Below are 20243 nucleotides of genomic sequence, written 5' to 3' on the forward strand. Positions count from 1 at the left end.
GTTCTCTTAATGAAAGAAATTGTCAAAACCTACGACAAAGCTAAAGGTCAACCTACTAAGGTATCTCATCTTAGTTCTCTCTCTTTTTCTCTATCTCATCTCCGTTGTCTCTCTCTTTTCCTTTGGATCTGAATAGTCTGAACTAAATATTGAATATCAGAATAGTCTGAACTAAATGAGGAGACATAGGTAACATATATCCGTTGCAGGATATGTTTTTCCGAACTAAACATTGAATAACTTTATTTGACTTTGTCCTTTTGTGTTTTTTTTTTTTTTTTAAATGTCCTTTTGTGTTAATTGTTAATGTTATTATATTTCTTTAACTTAACCCAATGTCCACTGATTTTGTGACTTAGGCTCTTAGCCTTTTAGCTTTTGCGTAAGTGTAATTGTGTTGTTTGTCTCTTGAGTGAGATCCACTTTCATGTGAGAGAGAAGACTCATGTATCCGATACATGATATATTTTTTCTTTAATTGGAGGGTGGGTGGGGGCGTGGGGCATACATTGGGCAATTGGGATAGTGGACTAGACCAGTGGGTAGTAAAGTAAGTAAACAATAACAAAAATTAAACTATGTAAGGCATAGGGGGTGAGTTGGTGAACGCAGGGTCTTTCAATCTTTACATTGTGCAAAGTAGTGAGATGTGTGCTAGACTACCAGTGATAATGAAACAACTAAACAACAATAGTTAATATTTTTATTGTATTAAGAAATAATATTTGTGTGTTTTTTTTTTTATAAATATATAAATTTCTCTTTTTATTAAATATATGCCTTCACTTTTTTAAAATTATGACTAAAATCATGCCTTGGACACACAATTTTCAGGGATTGTGTGCACAGATAGGATGAACAAACATTAATCACGTTTGGCCATTACTCATTACCATTTTTATGCCGTACAAGTCACAGTCACTCAAAGATGAAGTGGGTGTCAATCCTTTACTCGCCATTGTGTTTAGCATTGCAAGTTTGCAACACAGAGAAAGACAGAAAGCATGTTTCCTGCAGTAGTAGTTAACACTTAGCGATAGCAGCAGAGGCTACACCCCATCCCTCAGTTTCCACTCTTCATCTCCACACTCTCCTCTTTCAACTTTCACTTTTCGCTTAAGCTTCCCAACTTTCGAATAGAAGTTAATGGAATGTTCTGTAATTTTATCCAGGATAGGGAAATATGCTGTATGTGGGGGATATTTCCTACGTTAGTGTTGGAAGCATAAGGGTTTGCCTTTTGTTTTGCTAGTTTGAGGCTTGCTCTCTGTGATGTAATTTTAGAGTGTTTATCTCTAACTTGTGCTGTTTAGGTGTTCTTTGTAAGGGTTGTAAACCGATTGTACTTGAACTTTATTTGATTCTTAGAAAGAAAATTTCTCTACATCCTTTTTGTTTGGTAACTTATACAAATATTTAGTGGGTCATGAACCCACAACCTCACTACCATTCCCCCCATTATTATGAGAGGCGAGTACTAGTTGAGAATTAGTGCATCTAGAGCAGCTTCTTTCTCTTTTTTTTTTTCTTTTTTTTTTGGCATTAGCTTATTAGTTTACTTGCTTATATATATATATTTAAACCTCACTTTTTTTCAATACAATTGTAGTTTTTCTAACTTTCAACAAATTAGCAAAAAACTAATCTAACATGTTTAATTAGGTGGTATTGCCTATTCAATACATGGTAGGACCATGATAATATTCTATTACTTGAACTTCTATGTTGTTTTGCTTTTGTTTTTCATTATAGCAAAGAAGGAGCTGGAGATGGGATTCAAATCATAGACCCGAGACACTATAAAGAATGTCATTACCAATAAGTGATTACTTGAAGCCTATACTTATATATTGTTAGACCTATAGGTTTGTATATTACACAAAATATGAGGGAATTAAAAATATTACAACTTTTCCTATCAAATATATATATATATATGTATATGTATATATATTACAAATTTTATTTTATTATGTAAGTCTTGTAAATGTCAAATAAAAAAAATTCTTTAAAATTTTTATTTTATTATGTTATTAATGTGATATTGTTGAAACTAATTAAAATTTTCCTAAGACATTATGAGAGTGACATGGAATTGACGTGGTAATCCTAACGGTAGTTTTTAAAGTTAGAAACAACGTCTACGACAAAGACAAAAGGTATTGCTGTTATAAAATTCAAAGCAGATATGAGAAGTTATATACACCTACTATTAATCCAAAACATGTCTTTTTAAGGGTCTATTTGGCAAAAATTATTTTTGTTAACTTATCTTATTATTCAGCTTATTTTTACTACTATTTATCTTATTGTACTTTTTGGTACTATTCATGGGCCTCATTATAATATTTCAGCTAACTTTTACCTTTATTTACAATATTTTCAGTAAAAAGTTTTTAATTTCAGCAAAATAAATTAATCCCAAACAGACCCTAAGTAAGGAAGTCAATATCATACCGGTGGTCATTTCGATTTAGTTATAGAAACAATATTTTTCAATACCAGTTAATACCGGTATACCATTTCAGAGTTACCATATATGTATCCATTAACTTTTAAAATAAATAAATTTAGTATCCTTTTAACAATTTTACTAGTATATATTTTTGTAAATACTTACATACTAATTAAGCTTATAAGTTATTAGTAGATAAGGAAAAAACAAAACATAATGATGCTATGTGGATGTGTTTGGGTAGGGAATTTGTTAGTAGGGAAATATTTTCTTTTTGGAAAAGTCTAGAACCACATAATTTTTTACAATTTCTTGTCACAATTGTGACGCAACAGAGTGTGATTGGCAAAGAGAAAATAGTGGATTCATGTGTAAGTAATAGTTACCCACTTACAGTTTGCTACGTCAGAATTGTGGCAAAAAAATTGTGGAATAATTTGTGGTCCTAGAACTATTCTTTCTTTTTGGACAAAGGTAAAAAAAAATTAAGACGAAAAACACATTTTAGTCCCTACATTTTCAGGCGATTTCCATTTTAGTCCTACATTTTATTTTTACCGCTTTTAATCCCTATCCTGAAAAACGATTCCATTTTAGTCCCTGCCGTTACATCAGAAACGGATATTGCAGACGTAGCAAACGGCAAAATTAAATAATAATAAACTAATATCCACGTGGCCTAAATTAATAATAAAAAATGTTTTTTAATGTCACGTCAGCATCTAAATTAAAAAAATTAATTTATTGATTTTAACTAAATAAAAAAATTAAAAACTAAAAAACTTATGAATTCTAAGTGTATCTTGAACAAGAACAACAAGAACACAAACCCAGATCCAAGAACATAAACCCAGAAATTATTTAAAAAAAAAAAAAAAAGACTAATCAAAGCCAGAAATTCCGATCTCAAAGCCAGAAAGTACAACATTTGAAAACTGAAACGCTTCTAGTGGCACAAACCACAGTATCTGTAAACTAAATAACTACTAGGATTTTATGTGAAGTTTCAAAAACAATCCTCATTACTTTCAAAAGCAAACTATCTAAATAAACAACACAACACAACACAAATAGAAAAATAGAAGCTTCCAACTGCAAACCAATAGAATAAAACTTACTATGCATAATATATGGTGGGTGCTGCCTTTTTCTTTTGATTCTTGTTGTTTGCTGCAGATTGAGTTGGGTCCAAATTTAAGAACTAAATTCTCACTCTCTTTAAAACCCTAGCACATTAAGGCTATAACTTTTAAAATCAATCTTGAAAATCATTGCTGTACCTGAAGGTTCCACTTCTGGAACAAATCCACCTCCGTGAGCGAGAGGATCGGTGAAAGCCTCGAGATTGGGCTTGGAGTGAGTGAGATTGGCGAACTGGTTCTTCAACTTACAGCTCTGCTGCCAAGCGAGAGTGGAGCAGAGAAGCGAGAGTGATTTTCCGGTACCGGTCGGGGACTCAAGGAGCGCGTGACAATGGTTCTCTCTCTGGGCTCGATCTAGAGTCGAGATGACCCGACCCATGAACGCGAGCTGCGGCCCGTACAGCTAGTACGGGAATTCGACTTGGATGCCTCCTTGAAGCACTGTATGGACCCATAGCCTCCATAGGCGAGATCGGCGAGGTGGGCACTCGACTCCATAGCCTCCGACCCCATACCTCGCCGATCTCACCTAAGTTTTTTCTTTCTTTTGCCGATCTCGCTTGAGTTTTTCTTTTGTGGCTGTGGGTTGATTTTCTTGGCCTAGGTTGTTGTGGGTTTTAATGTTTTATTTTTGTGGTTGTGGGTTGGCTTTGAGATCGGAATTTTTGGCTTTGATTAGTTTTTTTTTTTTTTTAATAATTTCTGGGTTTGTATTTTTGGATCTGGGTTTATGTTCTTGTTGTTCTTGTTCAAGACACACTTAGATCTCAATTCATAAGTTTTTTAGTTTTTAATTCTGTTTTTTATTTTTTTTTATTTAGTTAAAATCAATAAATTAATTTTTTTAATTTAGATGCTGACGTGACATAAAAAACATTTTTTATTATTAATTTAGGCCACGTGGACATTAGTTTATTATTATTTAACTTTGCCGTTTGCCACGTCTGCAATATCTGTTTCTGATGTAACGGCAGGGACCAAAATGGAATCGTTTTTCAGGATAGGGACTAAAAGCAATAAAAATAAAATGTAGGGACTAAAATGGAAATCGCCTGAAAATGTAGGGACTAAAATGTGTTTTTCACCAAAAATTAAATAATATAAAAACTAATGGCTTCAAATGAAAGTATCGTCGTCCATCACCACTCAAGATCCAATGAGAGGCCATTGGCTTCAGTGAAAAAAGAGACGATGAGTGCATGAGGGATGAATCCATTTTTGGGTTACTGGTCGGTATTGAACCGATATCTATTAACCAGCCAAAATCCAGTATTTTTTCCGGTACGGCCAAAACAACTCCATTATTGCCAGTATTTATTCTGGAATGAAATTGTTGCGTTTTTGTATCGGCCAAGCTACAGGTACGAAATTCACTCCCTTGCTTTTAAGTCTAACAAGAGACAACAATCACAACAACAATAATATTTTCAAAAAAGTTAGATGTTAGAGTTATTATTATTATTATTTTTTAATTAACGGCTGATATGACGAGTATTGGTAAGTGAAAAGGTAATGTTAGTAGTTAGTCCAAATGAGAATTAGTAGGAATTTGCTACAACAAAAGTTTGTAAAAATATTGTTGTAAAAATATTGTTGTTATGTTCCTGTTAAGCCATATTAGCATAGCATTTCAGTCTAGTTTAATTCACTTCAATTCATTCAGTTTATTCAATCCACTTCAATCCAATTAGGTCCATGTCAGTCCTTTTCAACCAAAGTATACCAAAATGGATCGAAATGCTATGATGATGTAACTCAACAAAAGTGTAGTAAAAATAATTGCTACACTTTAATTTTTAAATATTATATAGATGAGAAAGCTACACATGGAGGAACTAACGATGACCGTTGAAACCTCAAGTATAAATAAGAGGTTTAGTTCCAAGCAAAAGACATGATGAACACTCTAATTCTCTAAAGAACTTGATGAGATCATAATAGAAATCATTGTAACATAGTTTCTAAGGATATCTTCTTGTAGTTCGTAAGGCTTATGCTGATAAGTGGTTCCTCGTAACTTTGTAACTTAGTTTAATCATATTTGTTGAAGCTTTATTCAAGTATTTAGTTGTTAGTCTCATTTGATCTTACTATACGTTTTCTTCGTATCAATTTGGTGTTATTGTGATAACATAGGCTTTGATTCGTTTACTGTGTACCTTTGAATTAGTTTGCTTCAAATAAATTGGGCTTCGAATGGATCTATTTGCAATCCAATTCACTTTTTTTTTTGAGAAAGTAATCCAATTCACTTAGCCCTGAGATCCAATGGAATTAGAAATAACTTTGAACGTTCTCCTTGTAATTAGTTACTTGCATTTTCTACAAAGTCCTCTTAAGGGAGGCATTTCTGAACTCCTTAATCTACGAAGTCATATTCTACTTCAAAACTTGAAAAAAGGCATCGAACCTTCTGCAGTTAAGACTTAAGATATAGAACAACTATAGGTTTTTTTTTTTTTTTTTTTTTTTTTTTTTTTTTCTACCCGAACAAATACCAATGACATTAATAATTCTTAGGTCAATTTGTAAGCATGTTCCATAAGTTCTTTACATGTATTTAACCATGTCAATTTGTAAGCATGATCCATGTATAGTAAAATTGACAGCATGTTAGTGTATAATATAAGGGGTAAATTTTGCACATTTAACTCCAAAAATTACCTACATCAATTCATGTAAACTTATATAAATTTAGATTGTTGCCACAATAACTATATAAATATACATGGTTACTATTTACATACAATTCTATTTTTTTAATACTTCTTATTCATATACACACAATAATATCCAATGTTTATTGGATGACTCATGGTTCCAGTAGCTTACTTTCTATAAATAGTACTCAAGATTAAGTTTTTTTTGAGAATCACTCAAGATTAAGTTTTTATATTAAACAAATGACAAAAATTTAAAAATCAAGATAAAATACAGTTAACATTCCTGAGATTTGGGCTAATGTTAGTCAAATCCAAGACATTTCAAAACTAACCAATTTGGTCCCTAATTACTGTGAGAGAGAAGAAAATGAGTAATGGTTTAGAGACCAAGTTTGTTAGTTTTGAATGTCTTGGACCTAACTAACATTAGGATTTAAATAGATTTTTGTGTTAAAATTTATGGTTTTATTTGATTTAGAGACAAAATTATTGAGATATTTAATTGACTCCAATAAAATAATATGTCCATGAGTTTTTTTCCTCTTCTTCTCTTTATCTTACAAAAATTTGAACTACACACCTGACACTTCATTTTCAAAAAAAAAAAAAAAAAAAAAAAAATTCTATGATATGAATAATGTATTAAATGAAAATACAATTATTTTTATTTTTTTATTATTGTTATAAATCTAAGAAGCTAGAATGCGAAGAAAAAAAAGAAAAAGAAAATTTTATTAGAATAAAAAACAATAAATGTTGATGATGATTAAAAAAAAAAAGTCATTGAAAAAATAATTTTGCAAGATGACGAATATGATGATAAAATTGATTTAGATGAAGTTTTTATTAATTTATTTACTTTATAGGAGTAATAGGACTTAGATAGAGTTTTTTGAGAATGGACTTAGATAGAATTGGTTAAGCAAAATGATGAAACGAAATTATTATTTTAACTTATATATCATATATTAGTACTTCTGAGTTTAATAAATTTGAATACCTATATTATAAACATATGTTAATTTAATTTATTCCAAATTTATAATAAACATACCTTATATCTGTGTGTATATATATATATATATATATATATATTTTAAATTCTACTGTAAAAAAAATTAAAAATCAATTCAAGATTCATGAACTATGATCTTGTTTTGCCAGTCCTTCGTTTATAGTTGTGTTTGGCATTGCAACACTGATACGCAGGGAGACACACACCATGAATCCTACAGCAGTAGTTAGCAGCAGAAGCTACACCTACACCTACACCTACAACCCATCTCTCAGTTTCCACACATCACCTCCACACTCCCCTCTTTCAGCTTTCACTTTTCGCTTACCCTTCCAACCTTCACTGAACACACCTCTCATCAATCCCATACACAAATCCCATACACGTTTTTCCAAAGTTTGCGCAGCAGAGAGATACTATGGCTTGTCTGAGTCTCCAGCAAAGGCACTCCGGCGTGTTCTTGAGTTGCCTGGGCTTCACCAAGGCCCTGCATGTTTCGATGCTCTCAGTGCCAAGCTTGTTGAGAGAGCTGGGTTTCAGTACTGCTTCACCAGTGGTATGATTGTCTTCCTTTTTTTTCTTTTTTTTTTATTTTATTTTTTTTTTCTATTCAGATTCGTTGATTCCCATCTGGGTTTTTGTTTTACTCTATTGGTTTTTCAGCTCAAGATTCAATCTTTCATTGCATGTGTTAGAATGATCATTAAATATGATTCAATTCATCCTTTTCTAACAGCTTAAGCATTTAGGACAATCGATAATATATCATTGTATAGAAGCTGTGTGTGTTTCTTTTTTCTATTGAGATTAATTAATTTCCATCTGGGTTTTTGTTTTTTTTTTCAACATTCATTGTCTGTATGTGTTTGATTTTTATTGTGGAAGATTGGTCTCCCATGTGGGCATGTTTTGGATTGATTGATTATTGATAAGTTACCGGTTGTTCCAAAAGCCATTAAAAATGGTAAATTTATAGTCACTCTTATTAAACAATTTTAACAACTCAGGATTACCTGCTATGCTCTGATACCATGATAAATTAGTGCTTGTCCCAAAAGCTTAAGTTGATAGGAAATGGTAAACTTAATCACTTAACTAATATTCTAACAATTATAACTTCTAGTGATTGGTGCTTGTTGTTAGATTGTGAATGTTATAGGTATAGGTTGCAATTGCATATTCATTTTAATTTGATTCATAGACTTACATTTGATTTGATCCTTTTCTGTTCAATGATATCTGGGTGTTCTACTTACCAACAAAAAAAGGAAAAAGGATATCTGAATTCATGTACTTGAGTTATTGCATGAAAATCTGAATTCTTGGTGCATTTTGTTTTTCTATTTTCTGGCATAACTGTTTGAAAGGAGACAAAAACTTATTGATGCCATTCTGTGCTTCCATTAGGATTTTCAATATCGGCTGCTAGATTGGGGTTGCCAGATACAGGGTTTATATCCTCTGGAGAAATGGTGGATCAGGGGCAACAAATTACCCAAGCTGTCTCTATTCCTGTGATTGGGGATGGTGATACTGGATACGGGAATGCAATGAATGTCAAGAGAACTGTTAAGGGATATATTAGAGCAGGTTTTGCAGGGATCATTCTCGAAGATCAGGTTCATATTGTTCAATATAAATTTCATGAGTTGTGATGTTGTCCTCTTTGTCCCGGTTAAGTTTTTATTTGTAGTTTCCTGATCACAGTATAGATAGGTCATTTGCATCTAGGAGCTTTGTTTCAATATTTCCTAAACTGTCATACAAGTATGTCTACTTTATATGGGTTCACTTGTCAGCAGAAGTTTCTGATAAGGATTTTGAAACTGGGATTGGAAAAATCACAGATCCTTCATGTTCTAGTACTGGGATTTTGGCTTACAAAGGTCTGCTGCCAAGTATGGGCATTTGGACAATTTCTCCTCATCAAGAAATTAAAGTAGGAATTAAGTGAACAATCATTATTTCTGTTAGACGTGAAACTCAGATTAAATTTTATAAAAAATTTTAGCAAGGATTATTGATGTAATGAGGATAATAGTTCTTTCTTCACATAGAGGAAAGTGATGGAATCTTATTATTATTGCATGAATACTAGATCTTGAGTCTTGTAAGTTCTTTAAGATTGTTGAGGGTCCTATATGGATCCATTATGAGACCTGTTAAGTTTTTCTTGAGGCTTGCTGTGGATGAAAATCTGAATGTCCAAAAAATAAATATAATGTTTTCATTTGTATTGATTTTTATCATAATATTCACATGGAGCATTAGTCTTTGCATTACTTTGTACTTCCCTGTGGTCTGGTTTTGTAATTTTAGAGCCATAACTGCAGCAATCTGCTTGTCATCCTGTATGTTACTACTCACAGCTTGATTCTTTATGTAGAATTTCATTAACTGGCACTTTGGGTAGTCACCATGCTATCTGCAAATTTACACCTTTAAGACTATTGTTGCTCATAAACTTCCACTGCAAGGTGTCTCCAAAAGCTTGCGGTCATACACAAGGCAGGAAAGTGGTTTCCAGAGAGGAGGCAGTGATGCGAATAAAGGCAGCTATTGATGCGCGGAAGGAGAGTGGCTCTGACATTGTTATTGTGGCCCGAACTGATTCTCGTCAGGCAGTATCCTTGGATGAATCACTCTGGAGGTCTAGGGCTTTTGCTGATGTTGGAGCAGATGTTCTTTTTATTGATGCACTAGCTTCAAAAGAAGAGATGAAGGCTTTCTGTGAAATTTCTCCCCTAGTTCCTAAAATGGTATTTTATGCTTTCTTCATTATGATTCCAAGTAATAGGCCTCTAATGTTGTCTGAAGCATTTGGATGTCATTTTTTTTTTTTTTTTTTTGGGAAGTTATCAAACCAAAAAATATTTTAGCAGTTTGTTGAATTAAAACATGTCTAGGTATATAGCTAGCTTTTGCTTCCTGTATAATCTGAACAGGGCTTTAAGTTGTACTCTTTGCTCATTGCTTATGTAAATTAAGAGTTTCTAGGACTTGATTACGATTCATTAATTTCCAAACAGTTTCAGCAAAAGGAAATGCATCTTTATTTGTAATAGATCAGTTGTAGTACCACTACATATGTGATGTAGGACAGATCTTACTTGCAGAGATTAAGAGATATCTACAACTGCTATAAGTGGGCTAATTCTTCAGTTTTAGGTTTTGAGGGGCATATGGTATATTGAATATGTTTCTATGAGCTTTATAGGGCCTGTAGGTTTATAGGCAGAACTTCATAGAAAAATGGTCCTCATTGCAGTGTAGTCCATTTTTACATCATAATTTTGGGTGTTGATTGACTGTTGAGCATCATTATTTGGACTAACAACCTCTTGCTTTGGCTGGTTATGAATGGAGTTCAGTTCATGACTTCAAGTACTCATAGCTTAAGATGCCGTGTTAGTAGAATTCTGTTTAACATTCTTGGTGATACATAATACATTACATACCTGCACCTATATTCATATGTTCATGCTTGCAAAAAGTGTTTCCTTTTGATTAGAATTTGAGCTTTCTCTTGCTTTTCTTCTTCTGTTTTCCATCATTAAGTTGTATGCATTTTTTACAGTGAAAATCCCAGCTGAATTCCCAACCCAAATCAATTTGTCCTTTGGTAATCATCCACTTAGTGGGTTTTCTTAATTATTTCCGTGTCATGTGGCAGATATATTTCATCTGTAAGGGCTGATTTCCAGCATTTATTTTCTTCATCAATCAATGAACTTTCCCAGTGTTCTCTGGAAAGAGTTTCCTGGGGGTTATCAACTTATTGTTGATTAGAGCTGGTAACCACTGTTCTCCCCAAATTTTCACACTTCTATCATTTCCTATCCTCCATCTCATGCCCTCAAGTAGTATTTCCTAGCTCTAAGAGACTCCTCTATGCATATAAAGTTCCCTTTTTTTCTTTTTGCTTCTAAAAAAGAATATGTAGGCAATATATTTGACTATAAGACTCTTGACAGTGCACATTATGGAGTATGGTTAGCAATCTCCAACTCTGTTTCGCCATTAGAGCCAAGTTAAAATCTTGAAGATTATGCTAATAAAATAAAATAAAAAACCCTGAAGATTATGGAAACCCATTCCACCATTTTTCTTCATCATACATAATTGCCTCCAGCTTACCAGATGTGTTTTTTTTTTTTTTTTATTCCTTGTTTTTTCTCTGGCCTCACCAAAAACTACTCATCAATTGATTTAGCTATGTGCATAAAACCTCTAGTATCTTGAAGCAATTCGTTGCATACATGGGTATTTCCTGAGCTACTGCTTTAATAAGAATTTCACATCTTGCCTAACTAGTTTGTCCTTTCAATCCTATAGCTTTATCTTACCCATTCCTTTATCTCAGGAAAGCTTTGTCTTTTTTATATTTCAACCAGCAAAGAGAAGCCCAGATATTTGTCATGCTACTGTACAACTGAAACATCAAAAAAATAAAATTTAATTGCCTCTTGTACTACGGGTGACATGTTGCTACTAAATAAAAGGGCTCAATGCTGCTTTGTATAGCATCAACATCTCCTATAATCTCTAACACTCCTCGATTGTGGTCCTGCAGAATAATAAGCTTTCATCTGCAAAAAAATGAGTGAGAAATACTTGGTCCTCCAATGATGGATATTCCTTTAACTGTCTTTGTATCTCTGCATGACTAAATAAAAATGCTAGACATTCTGCACACAGAGGAAAAGATATGTGGATAAGGGATACCCTTGTCTTAACCCTAGAATACATATAACTCGACCTTTAGAACCATATGAGTTTGGCTTCAATTGGACTTCACACAATGACCTAATAAAATCTTGGATAGACAAAATTCCAAAGTAGCAAAAAATTAGCCTTCCATGGCTAAATCAAATAGTCATTTCTGTTAAATCCCTTTCCACGGTTTCGAAGGCTGTGGATGCAGGACTCCCTTGAAAGGAGATTTGGTGCTCTCAAACAATCCTAAATGTGACTTTTGGAAGATTTTGACTGTTTATTACTTATCAATATATATGTATATGTGTGTGTGTGTGTGTGTGCGCGCGCCTTGATGCTTCCATTTATGATCAATGACCCAGTAACAGTCAGTCATAACTACAAATTTGAAATTTCATAGAATATTAGTTTTCATCCTCATGCTAGATAACGATTTGTAGTGATTAATAAAGTTCATTGATTCCTGCTAGGCCAATATGCTTGAAGGAGGGGGCAAAACACCGATACTTAATCCTCTTGAACTTGAGGATCTCGGATATAAACTTGTGGCCTATCCACTGTCCTTGATTGGGGTATCCATTCAAGCAATGCAGGTTTATGTCTAACCTTTTCTCTTTTCCTGGTTAATGATATTAAATTGCTTAATGATGTAAATAACAAAATGGTTTAGCTTATTTGTAATTATATTTCTCTATCTTTGAACTGATATTGAACATGATATGTAACGGTTATCTGCACAAAGGAAAGAAGGCATATGCTGGTATGATCTTGTGATTTTGCTTGCCAAAAGAAAATGTCTACGGACTACAGTTAGTAGTTTAGAATATTGAATGGTATGAAATTTTGATACTGCACTGTAGCAGTCCTTATTTAAAGTCTACCAGTGCAAAAGTATGATAGGAGATCAAGAACTTGAAGAAGCAAGTTATCAAATTACTGTTTTTCATGTAATGATGGTCTTTCCGTGATATTATGTGTCTTTTAGCCTGTTTTTTCTTTTCTTTTTTAAATTATAATTATTTTTCACTTGAGATGTCTTGTGAACATCTTACATCTCTACAAGATCCTTAGAATTTATTACAGGTTATATAACTGTCGGCATATTAAGGATTCTATCTAGTTTCTGAGATGTTTTCCTGATTACAAATCTAGAGAAACTACAGTTAGGGTTTGCACTTGTTCTTGTTGCCGTCACTGCTTGAATATGGGAGGATTTTACCTAGCATACATCTCAATTCTATATCCAACCTTGTATTGTTTGCTACATCAAACTTCTATGACTTAATTGCAGGATTCACTGACTGCCATCAAAGGAGGTCGTATCCCTCCTCCTGGAAGCATGCCATCTTTCGAAGAAATAAAGGAAATCTTAGGTTTCAACACATATTATGAAGAAGAGAAGCGCTATGCTACCAGCACCAATCAGCCATCTTCACAAAGAGGTGAGTGAGCCCTACTAGGGATGCAACCTAGATATTTTGATCTCATGAGGCTTCTGATATAGAGTATAACGCTCTAACGTTGAATGTATTATTATTAACTGGAAATTTAATGGTTTTTCCGTGCCTCCTGCTTCCTCTTCCTCTTCTCTCTTTCACATGAAGTGGATTAGTTAGTAATTTGTTAATAAAAACAAGTTAATGCTGGATTTAGAACCCTCTTTTTATCCAAAAAGAGGTGTTATTGTCTCTTTGGAAAATAATAATATCCAGCATGTACTACCATTCTTCTTAATAATTATTATTATTAAAAAAGACATGATTTTAGAACTCTTTAAAATATGTGTTCTTTGGAGGTACTTTTCCTCCTTTTATTGGATTCTCGCACAAATCATGATGCATTCTTTATTGATTCGAAATGTATCTTAAAATTGTTGGATTATAGGTGAAAGCATATGCTAGCCACTAATCAGCTTAAGTAATTGAACTTAGGTTTTTTAGACATGTATGTTCACGTCCGTCTTCCTAAATGTTATTACTAAAAGATATTTCGCAGTGAGCAGTAGCAGATACTCTATACAACAGAGGGTTCAAGATTATACAGAGCAGAGAGGTCGAAGTCCTCAAGATCCCATTGTTGAGGTGATAACTCCTGATGTATACGATAACTATGGTGCAGATGGTTCCAGGGATCCTTTTTCTCAGATTTGGTCTCGGACATTGAGAATCAAAATAACTGGAAGAGATGGATTTGAGAAACTTGATGTTAGGATCCCTGTAAGTCATCCTCTTTGGACACATCATCTTAATGCATATGTAATATTATCTTGGGATTCGATCTTCAATGTGCTCCGATGTTACGTTTTCCATCCATCATTGGATCTGATCATGCAATCCTTCCATCTTTTGCTTGTCAGCATGTCTGGAGTGTTTTTTTTTTAATAATCTGGTGGTTTTAATCAATGGGCCTAGCTGTTTGGCTGAGCTTGAGAGAGTCCTGGAATGTGCTGAGATGAAAGAAACTCTTGTTCTATGGATGAGAAACTTTTTCCAAAAAAAATTTCAGGCAACACTAAGCTAATGAACATTTGCAAACTCCAAATTCCATAACTTATATTACATATAGTTTACTCAACACCTGTGGCTTAATTTCCTCACCTTGAATTGTCACCTATATCGGAACCTTAATGTTAATGGTCTATTTGGAGCAAAATGCTCTTACTAAGGGAAGTTCCATTTCCGTTGGATGTTCTTGACATGTTATCAAAGCCACCTCCACATGCTTGGTCCATTTGGTTATGCATCTATAGTTGGTTCTATTGGGCTAGCACATAGGAGGGGTTGTTGAAAAAAGAGTCCCCATCAGCAGGATGTGGGTTTGGTTATTGGTATATATTTTGTTGGATTCTCCACCTACTTGCTTAAGCTTTTGGGTTGAATGCTCTAACAAAAATGGATATAATGGGGGTGAGTGGAAGACACCTAATGTTGTCTTAGTTTCTGTTGGAATGCACAAAGCCCATTTTTCTCATCTTGGCATGCTATTCAGAATTCTTCACACGTACATTTATTTTTTGCATTACAAATTATGCCATGACAGATTTTGATTTATGAGAAGTGACCCCCTTTTCTTTTTCTTTTTTTCCCAAAAACTTTGACAGGCTGGATTCTTGGATGGAATCACAAATATAATACCAGGTATTGCTTGTGTTTTACAAACTTGTTGTAATGAGTTGTCTATCCAGACAAGTACTTGAATGGATATATGAAACAATCTGCACATATTTGTGTTTGCAGCTTTGGGGGGCGTAAATATCAAAGAATTGTTGGATGATGCAGCAGATGAAGTAGGAGGGAAGCTGTTATTAGATTTTAGTGACACAATGGGTGACAGGATTCAAGTCTTTCTTGAGTAGCTTTTACATTTGTCTTTCACAATTCCAATGGTAAAGTTATCTTAAGGGTAAATAAAGTGCTATTGCAATTCTTGAAAGAAGCTTAGATATTATTTAATGTGGATTGTTATCTATAACCTAATTTTCTAGTCTGAAATAGAAACATAATCAATCTAGTTCTTAAAATGGGATTAACACAAGAAAACACATAAAAATATATCATATTGTAAAAGATTGGGATCTGTAGTAAGGGGCCTGTGGTTGCAATGCATCTATGATTTAAGCTGTTCTCACAGGAAAATTACTTGTGACTTGAATATTATTCTTTAGCAAAGATTAGAAAATATCGTGCACAAAATATGGATGAACATATAACAACATGGCCTCATTAAGGAGTAACAATATACATATAACAATTATTTAAGTAAATTAACTTTAGGCATTGAGGTCTTAGCTGGAAAGGCTACTCTTCCTCTTACATGAGCAAGGTGTAAGGTGAGGATGCAGATTTTGACGCATCAGTTGTTTGAATGATTAAGAATAAAATACAGGTAATAGAATATTGATCTAACACTAAGATTTGAAAGAAGTATTAGAAGCCACAGTAATTCAGTTATAGAACAAAAGGAAAGTAATGTGCTTGAGCTACATGCTGTAACTGCATATCACTGCTAGTTGATAAACAATTTAAGGCTACATAACAATTTAGACTGCATTGGTGGCTGGAGTAGAAGAGTGTTCTTTTATTTTCTTTTTCTTTTTCTTTTTCTCTATTTTGATATGTAGTAAATATAGAAGAAAAGAGCGCAAAAAGGATGCTCTATCCTAGTTCACCAGAAGTATACATGAGAAAGAAAAAAATGTTAGGAATATGGTATTAGCCCCCTGATCTTTGCTTGTCATAAAATTCAAGGTTCTTGATGTAAATCATCCATTGTAAAAAGGTTGGTTAAAAAGATGTGAAGCTGCCTGAAGAAGCTCGCTCAAGCAAGAAAAGAAACCCACTCAAGCAAAACAATGATGATTGGAGAGTTTCGCCCATTCCTTGCTCATGTTTTGCTCAAGCAAGGCTGCATGATATAAAACACCTTTTTTTTTTTTTTTTTTCAAATTACTTGAGTTTTTTTAGAGTCTGATGGGGAATATTTTAACTAACACAATGGCTACTCTTCTGGAATGTGCTACTCTTCCCAAATAAGTTGGTCATTCAAAAAGTACCTACACACTAAAAGCGGAAGACCAGAAACGACCAACGCAGACATACGTCAAGACCAAAAGTTGATGAATAAGGCCAAGCACACTGAACACATGTTGCAATGCCAACGTCACTAAGACTCTCCTACATTCACCCGGCTGCCGGCAACAAGATGACTCTTATCTCCTATAAATCGGTTAAGGGATAACTCCTCACTCCCTATAGATCAACTATGGGATAATTTCCAACTCCTACACGTTAGCTAAGGGATAACCCCATATCCAATTCAGCTATGGTAATCATCCACAAACACCTATATAAACACCAAGATGTCCCAATTTCAAGGTACGCAAAAAATACTATTCGGAAACTCCTCTCTCAAAAGTTCACTACTAGTTTCTGATTTGACCGTCTTAGGCTAGCACCACACTAAGTGCCCTTAGAAGGTATTTCTATTTTTTGCAGGTTCATTACTCTTTACCTTGTTACAGAAGACTAAGAGTTTGGGCGATAGACCTACTGACAATTTTGAGCTTCGTCAGAGTCCAAATTTGGTAAGGGTTTGTATGGTGTAAAACTCATGTTTTATACAATTCAATAAGAGATTGTCACATCAATCTTTTACTTAAAACTCAATACATTCTACTACACTAATAACACTACATTAGTCTTTCACTTAAAAATTGAAGTATGATGTTTATTGAGATATTATTATGTGTGATCAGATATATTTATGTTTTAGTAATATAATAATGTGGCATGCTCTTATTGGAGGGTATAAACCAAAGGGTCTACACCAAGTTTTTAGAGAATTTAATTTCTTTTTTTTTTTAACCTAATTGAGGCTTCACTTAAACCCTATTTTTGTAAACCTATATAGTTATTTGTGCACAATTTTTCCAAAGCATTAGAGGTTGCAAAAAGTTTTTGAGAGAACAATCTATGCCTTTTCACGTTTGAGCTAAATTGAAAAGCCATGTCTCTTTACCTTCTCTATTTGTGATCCCAAACAGAGAGCATGAGAGTTTGAAACAAAATAACTATTTCTCATGAGGTTCCCTTTAATAAGTCTTCAAGGAGGTTCCTTGAAGTGTTAGAAGTTCTAGTTCATGTGGACAAGGAGTTCATGGAGGAAATTTGCGTAGGGAGATTCCAAAAGTTCTGGGGCACTACTGTAGGAAGGCAAGTGGGGTGTTTTCAGAGGTTACAATAGAGAGTCTAATTGTACAAATGTCTTGTAAGTAGATCATTGTAACCATTTATGTGGGACTGATCCCTTAAGAGGTTGGTTTGGATTAATAAATACAATGAATTTCTGAACAATTTAATCTTAAAAGTGTCACATAGGAGTCTAACTAGATTTTTCAAAACAAATAGACTTATATCTAAAATTTAGCTACACTACCTATCAAAAAAAAAAATTAGCTACACTAGAAAATCCAGCATAGAAGAAAAATAAAGTTTGCAGCTGTCACCACAGAAAATTTGGCCTTTTGTAGCGGCCAAAACCCGGGTTACACAACACTAAATCATTTGTGTTGAGTTTGAAGAGGCCAGTTGGTGAGGTTTTTTCCACCCAATAAATTTGCGGGTATGTTTATATATGCTCTCTCTATAGATATCTCCCCAAAAAAAAATGCTTGTCCTTCCATTGTGCTTTTGTTTTGAGCCATCCAGATAATCCAAACAGCTATAAATACTCATTTCCATGGTATTTGGGGGTGACATCTGGTTTAAAGAGGAGAATTAGTCAAATTTTTTATCCATTCTCCATTCTTATAGGAAAAAATTTTAGCAGTTTATATATCCCCATCCCATTCCAAACTTAGCAACCAATAAGCAATCCCTCTCTTCTCAAAAAAAAAACAAGCAATCCCTCAAAATGTACACACGTTGTTTTTGGGACAACTAATTAACATTCAAGATAAACCTTCCTTTTGGTCCGGAGTTCTCTTGCTACCAGACTGTCGTGAAAAGCTAGCCAGAGAAAGGTGAGAATCAAGAGCATGTTTACTTTCCAAAACCATTTCTAAGTTGTTAGGTTGTTTTGGGTGTTGGTGATCTAAGAATAGAGCAATTTGGTAAGCAAAGCCTGATTCAAGTGGTCTGTTGTGAGGGGTGCCAATACAAGCAATCTTCATGATTAGGTAATAATGGTTTTGGCGCAGCTTTTATAATCTCAACAAGGCAGGGTGGAAAAGCAAAAGATAATGGTCCCCAAACTATTTCTCTTGGGTCCAAATGTCAAAAAGATAGAAAGATGGGTCTTTCAAACTTTTTGACACTTGAGACCCCTCCTTCCTATTCAAGGAAGGGGTATTACATGCATCGGGTACATGTATCCTCCTCTTACATGGGGTGTATGATAAAATTTTCATTATTCAAGAGTCTGTCAATAATTCTCTTATGGGATCTATAGCAATGCAATTATCTCAACAAAAATTAATAGATTTATCATTTTTAATCATACATCTCATCTCCCTTATCCCCTTTTCAATACCTTTAACTTTGAAGTTTGAACAAGAAAAATTAATGCAAAAAACCGGTTTGACCCGCTAACCTAACCAGCCTATGCAGGTTTGGTATGGAAGGTCATCTCCCTTGTCCCCTTTTCAATACCTTTAACTTTGAAGTTTGAACAAGAAAAATTAATGCAAAAAACCGGTTTGACCCGCTAACCTAAACAGCCTATGCAGGTTTGGTATGGAAGGTGGCATGGGTTGTACTTGTACAGTTTTACACTTTTATGGTTTGTTTTGATTAAAAAACCTAGTCAATTTGACTTGTGGACTGATTTTTTTTGAACCATATATATATATATAACCATATATATATATATATATATAAATTTTAGGTGTCAATTTTTTTTTTCTTTTCTTTTTTATTTGAGAGGAAAAAAAAATCTATTTGGAAGAATTTCTATAACAAAGATCCACTAAATTTTGTTAATTGATAACGCATTAGAATTTAAGCAAATATACCTAGTTAGCCTACCAAGTTGAAACTGCCTAATCCAACTTGTGACATAGTTCTAAAACGAATCCATTGTAATTATGAATAATCCAACATTGTGTTATCAATAAATATAAACTAACATGACTAGCATTGAATGGGGCACTTTGTGGTTTAACATGAAATAGAGCTACATTAAAAAAAAAAATGAAATCTCTAATCCTTTCTTACTCAATGAAATTGAAACCTGGTTCTCTACCATGCGTTTCTTGTGTATCCAAGATCATGTACACATTAGCCACAAAACTAATTAGATGGGACAACTCAATTGGGTTAAACTCAACTTTGATGGTTTATCCTTTGACAATACTAGAGTTAAAGTCAAACTTTGCTAGTTCATCCTTTGTCAATACCCTAGGCTAGCTTGCAGTGGACTAATGGAACATTATTAGGGATAGATATGAGAAGTGGGTGAAAGACTGGAACATTATTAGGGATAGATATGAGAAGTGGGTGAAAGACTACCAAAGCAGTTAGCATTGCTTTTAGCATCACTGCTAAAATGAGCAAGATGCATTATTAATTCTAACACTACTGCTAAATTGTGGGGATTAGAGATAGATTGTTTCTGTGCTCAACTTAATTCCACTGCAATAGAAGTTTAGCTTGATAAAAAAGTTGTGATATAACTTATGCACAATTCTAATGAATTATTAGATGAACTATCCGGGTTCCCACACAATGTGTGATGCATTTTGTTATTAATTTCCT

General features: G+C 33.7%; 1 protein-coding gene across 1 annotated transcript; it reads left to right on the plus strand.

The window, feature by feature from the left end:
- The first annotated feature begins 7389 nt into the window (after nt 1–7389).
- On the plus strand, nt 7390–15462 carry LOC115963724 (2,3-dimethylmalate lyase-like). The gene is made up of 8 exons (XM_031082858.1): nt 7390–7831; nt 8683–8894; nt 9753–10034; nt 12462–12584; nt 13283–13433; nt 13987–14207; nt 15092–15128; nt 15228–15462. Exons 1-8 carry the CDS (start codon nt 7483–7485, stop codon nt 15344–15346), a joined length of 1494 nt encoding a protein of 497 aa, XP_030938718.1. The 5' UTR covers nt 7390–7482; the 3' UTR covers nt 15347–15462.
- The last annotated feature ends 4781 nt before the right edge of the window (nt 15463–20243 follow it).

The sequence above is a fragment of the Quercus lobata genome, chromosome 10 (assembly GCF_001633185.2).
Source record: "Quercus lobata isolate SW786 chromosome 10, ValleyOak3.0 Primary Assembly, whole genome shotgun sequence".
Classification (NCBI taxonomy): Eukaryota; Viridiplantae; Streptophyta; class Magnoliopsida; order Fagales; family Fagaceae; genus Quercus; species Quercus lobata.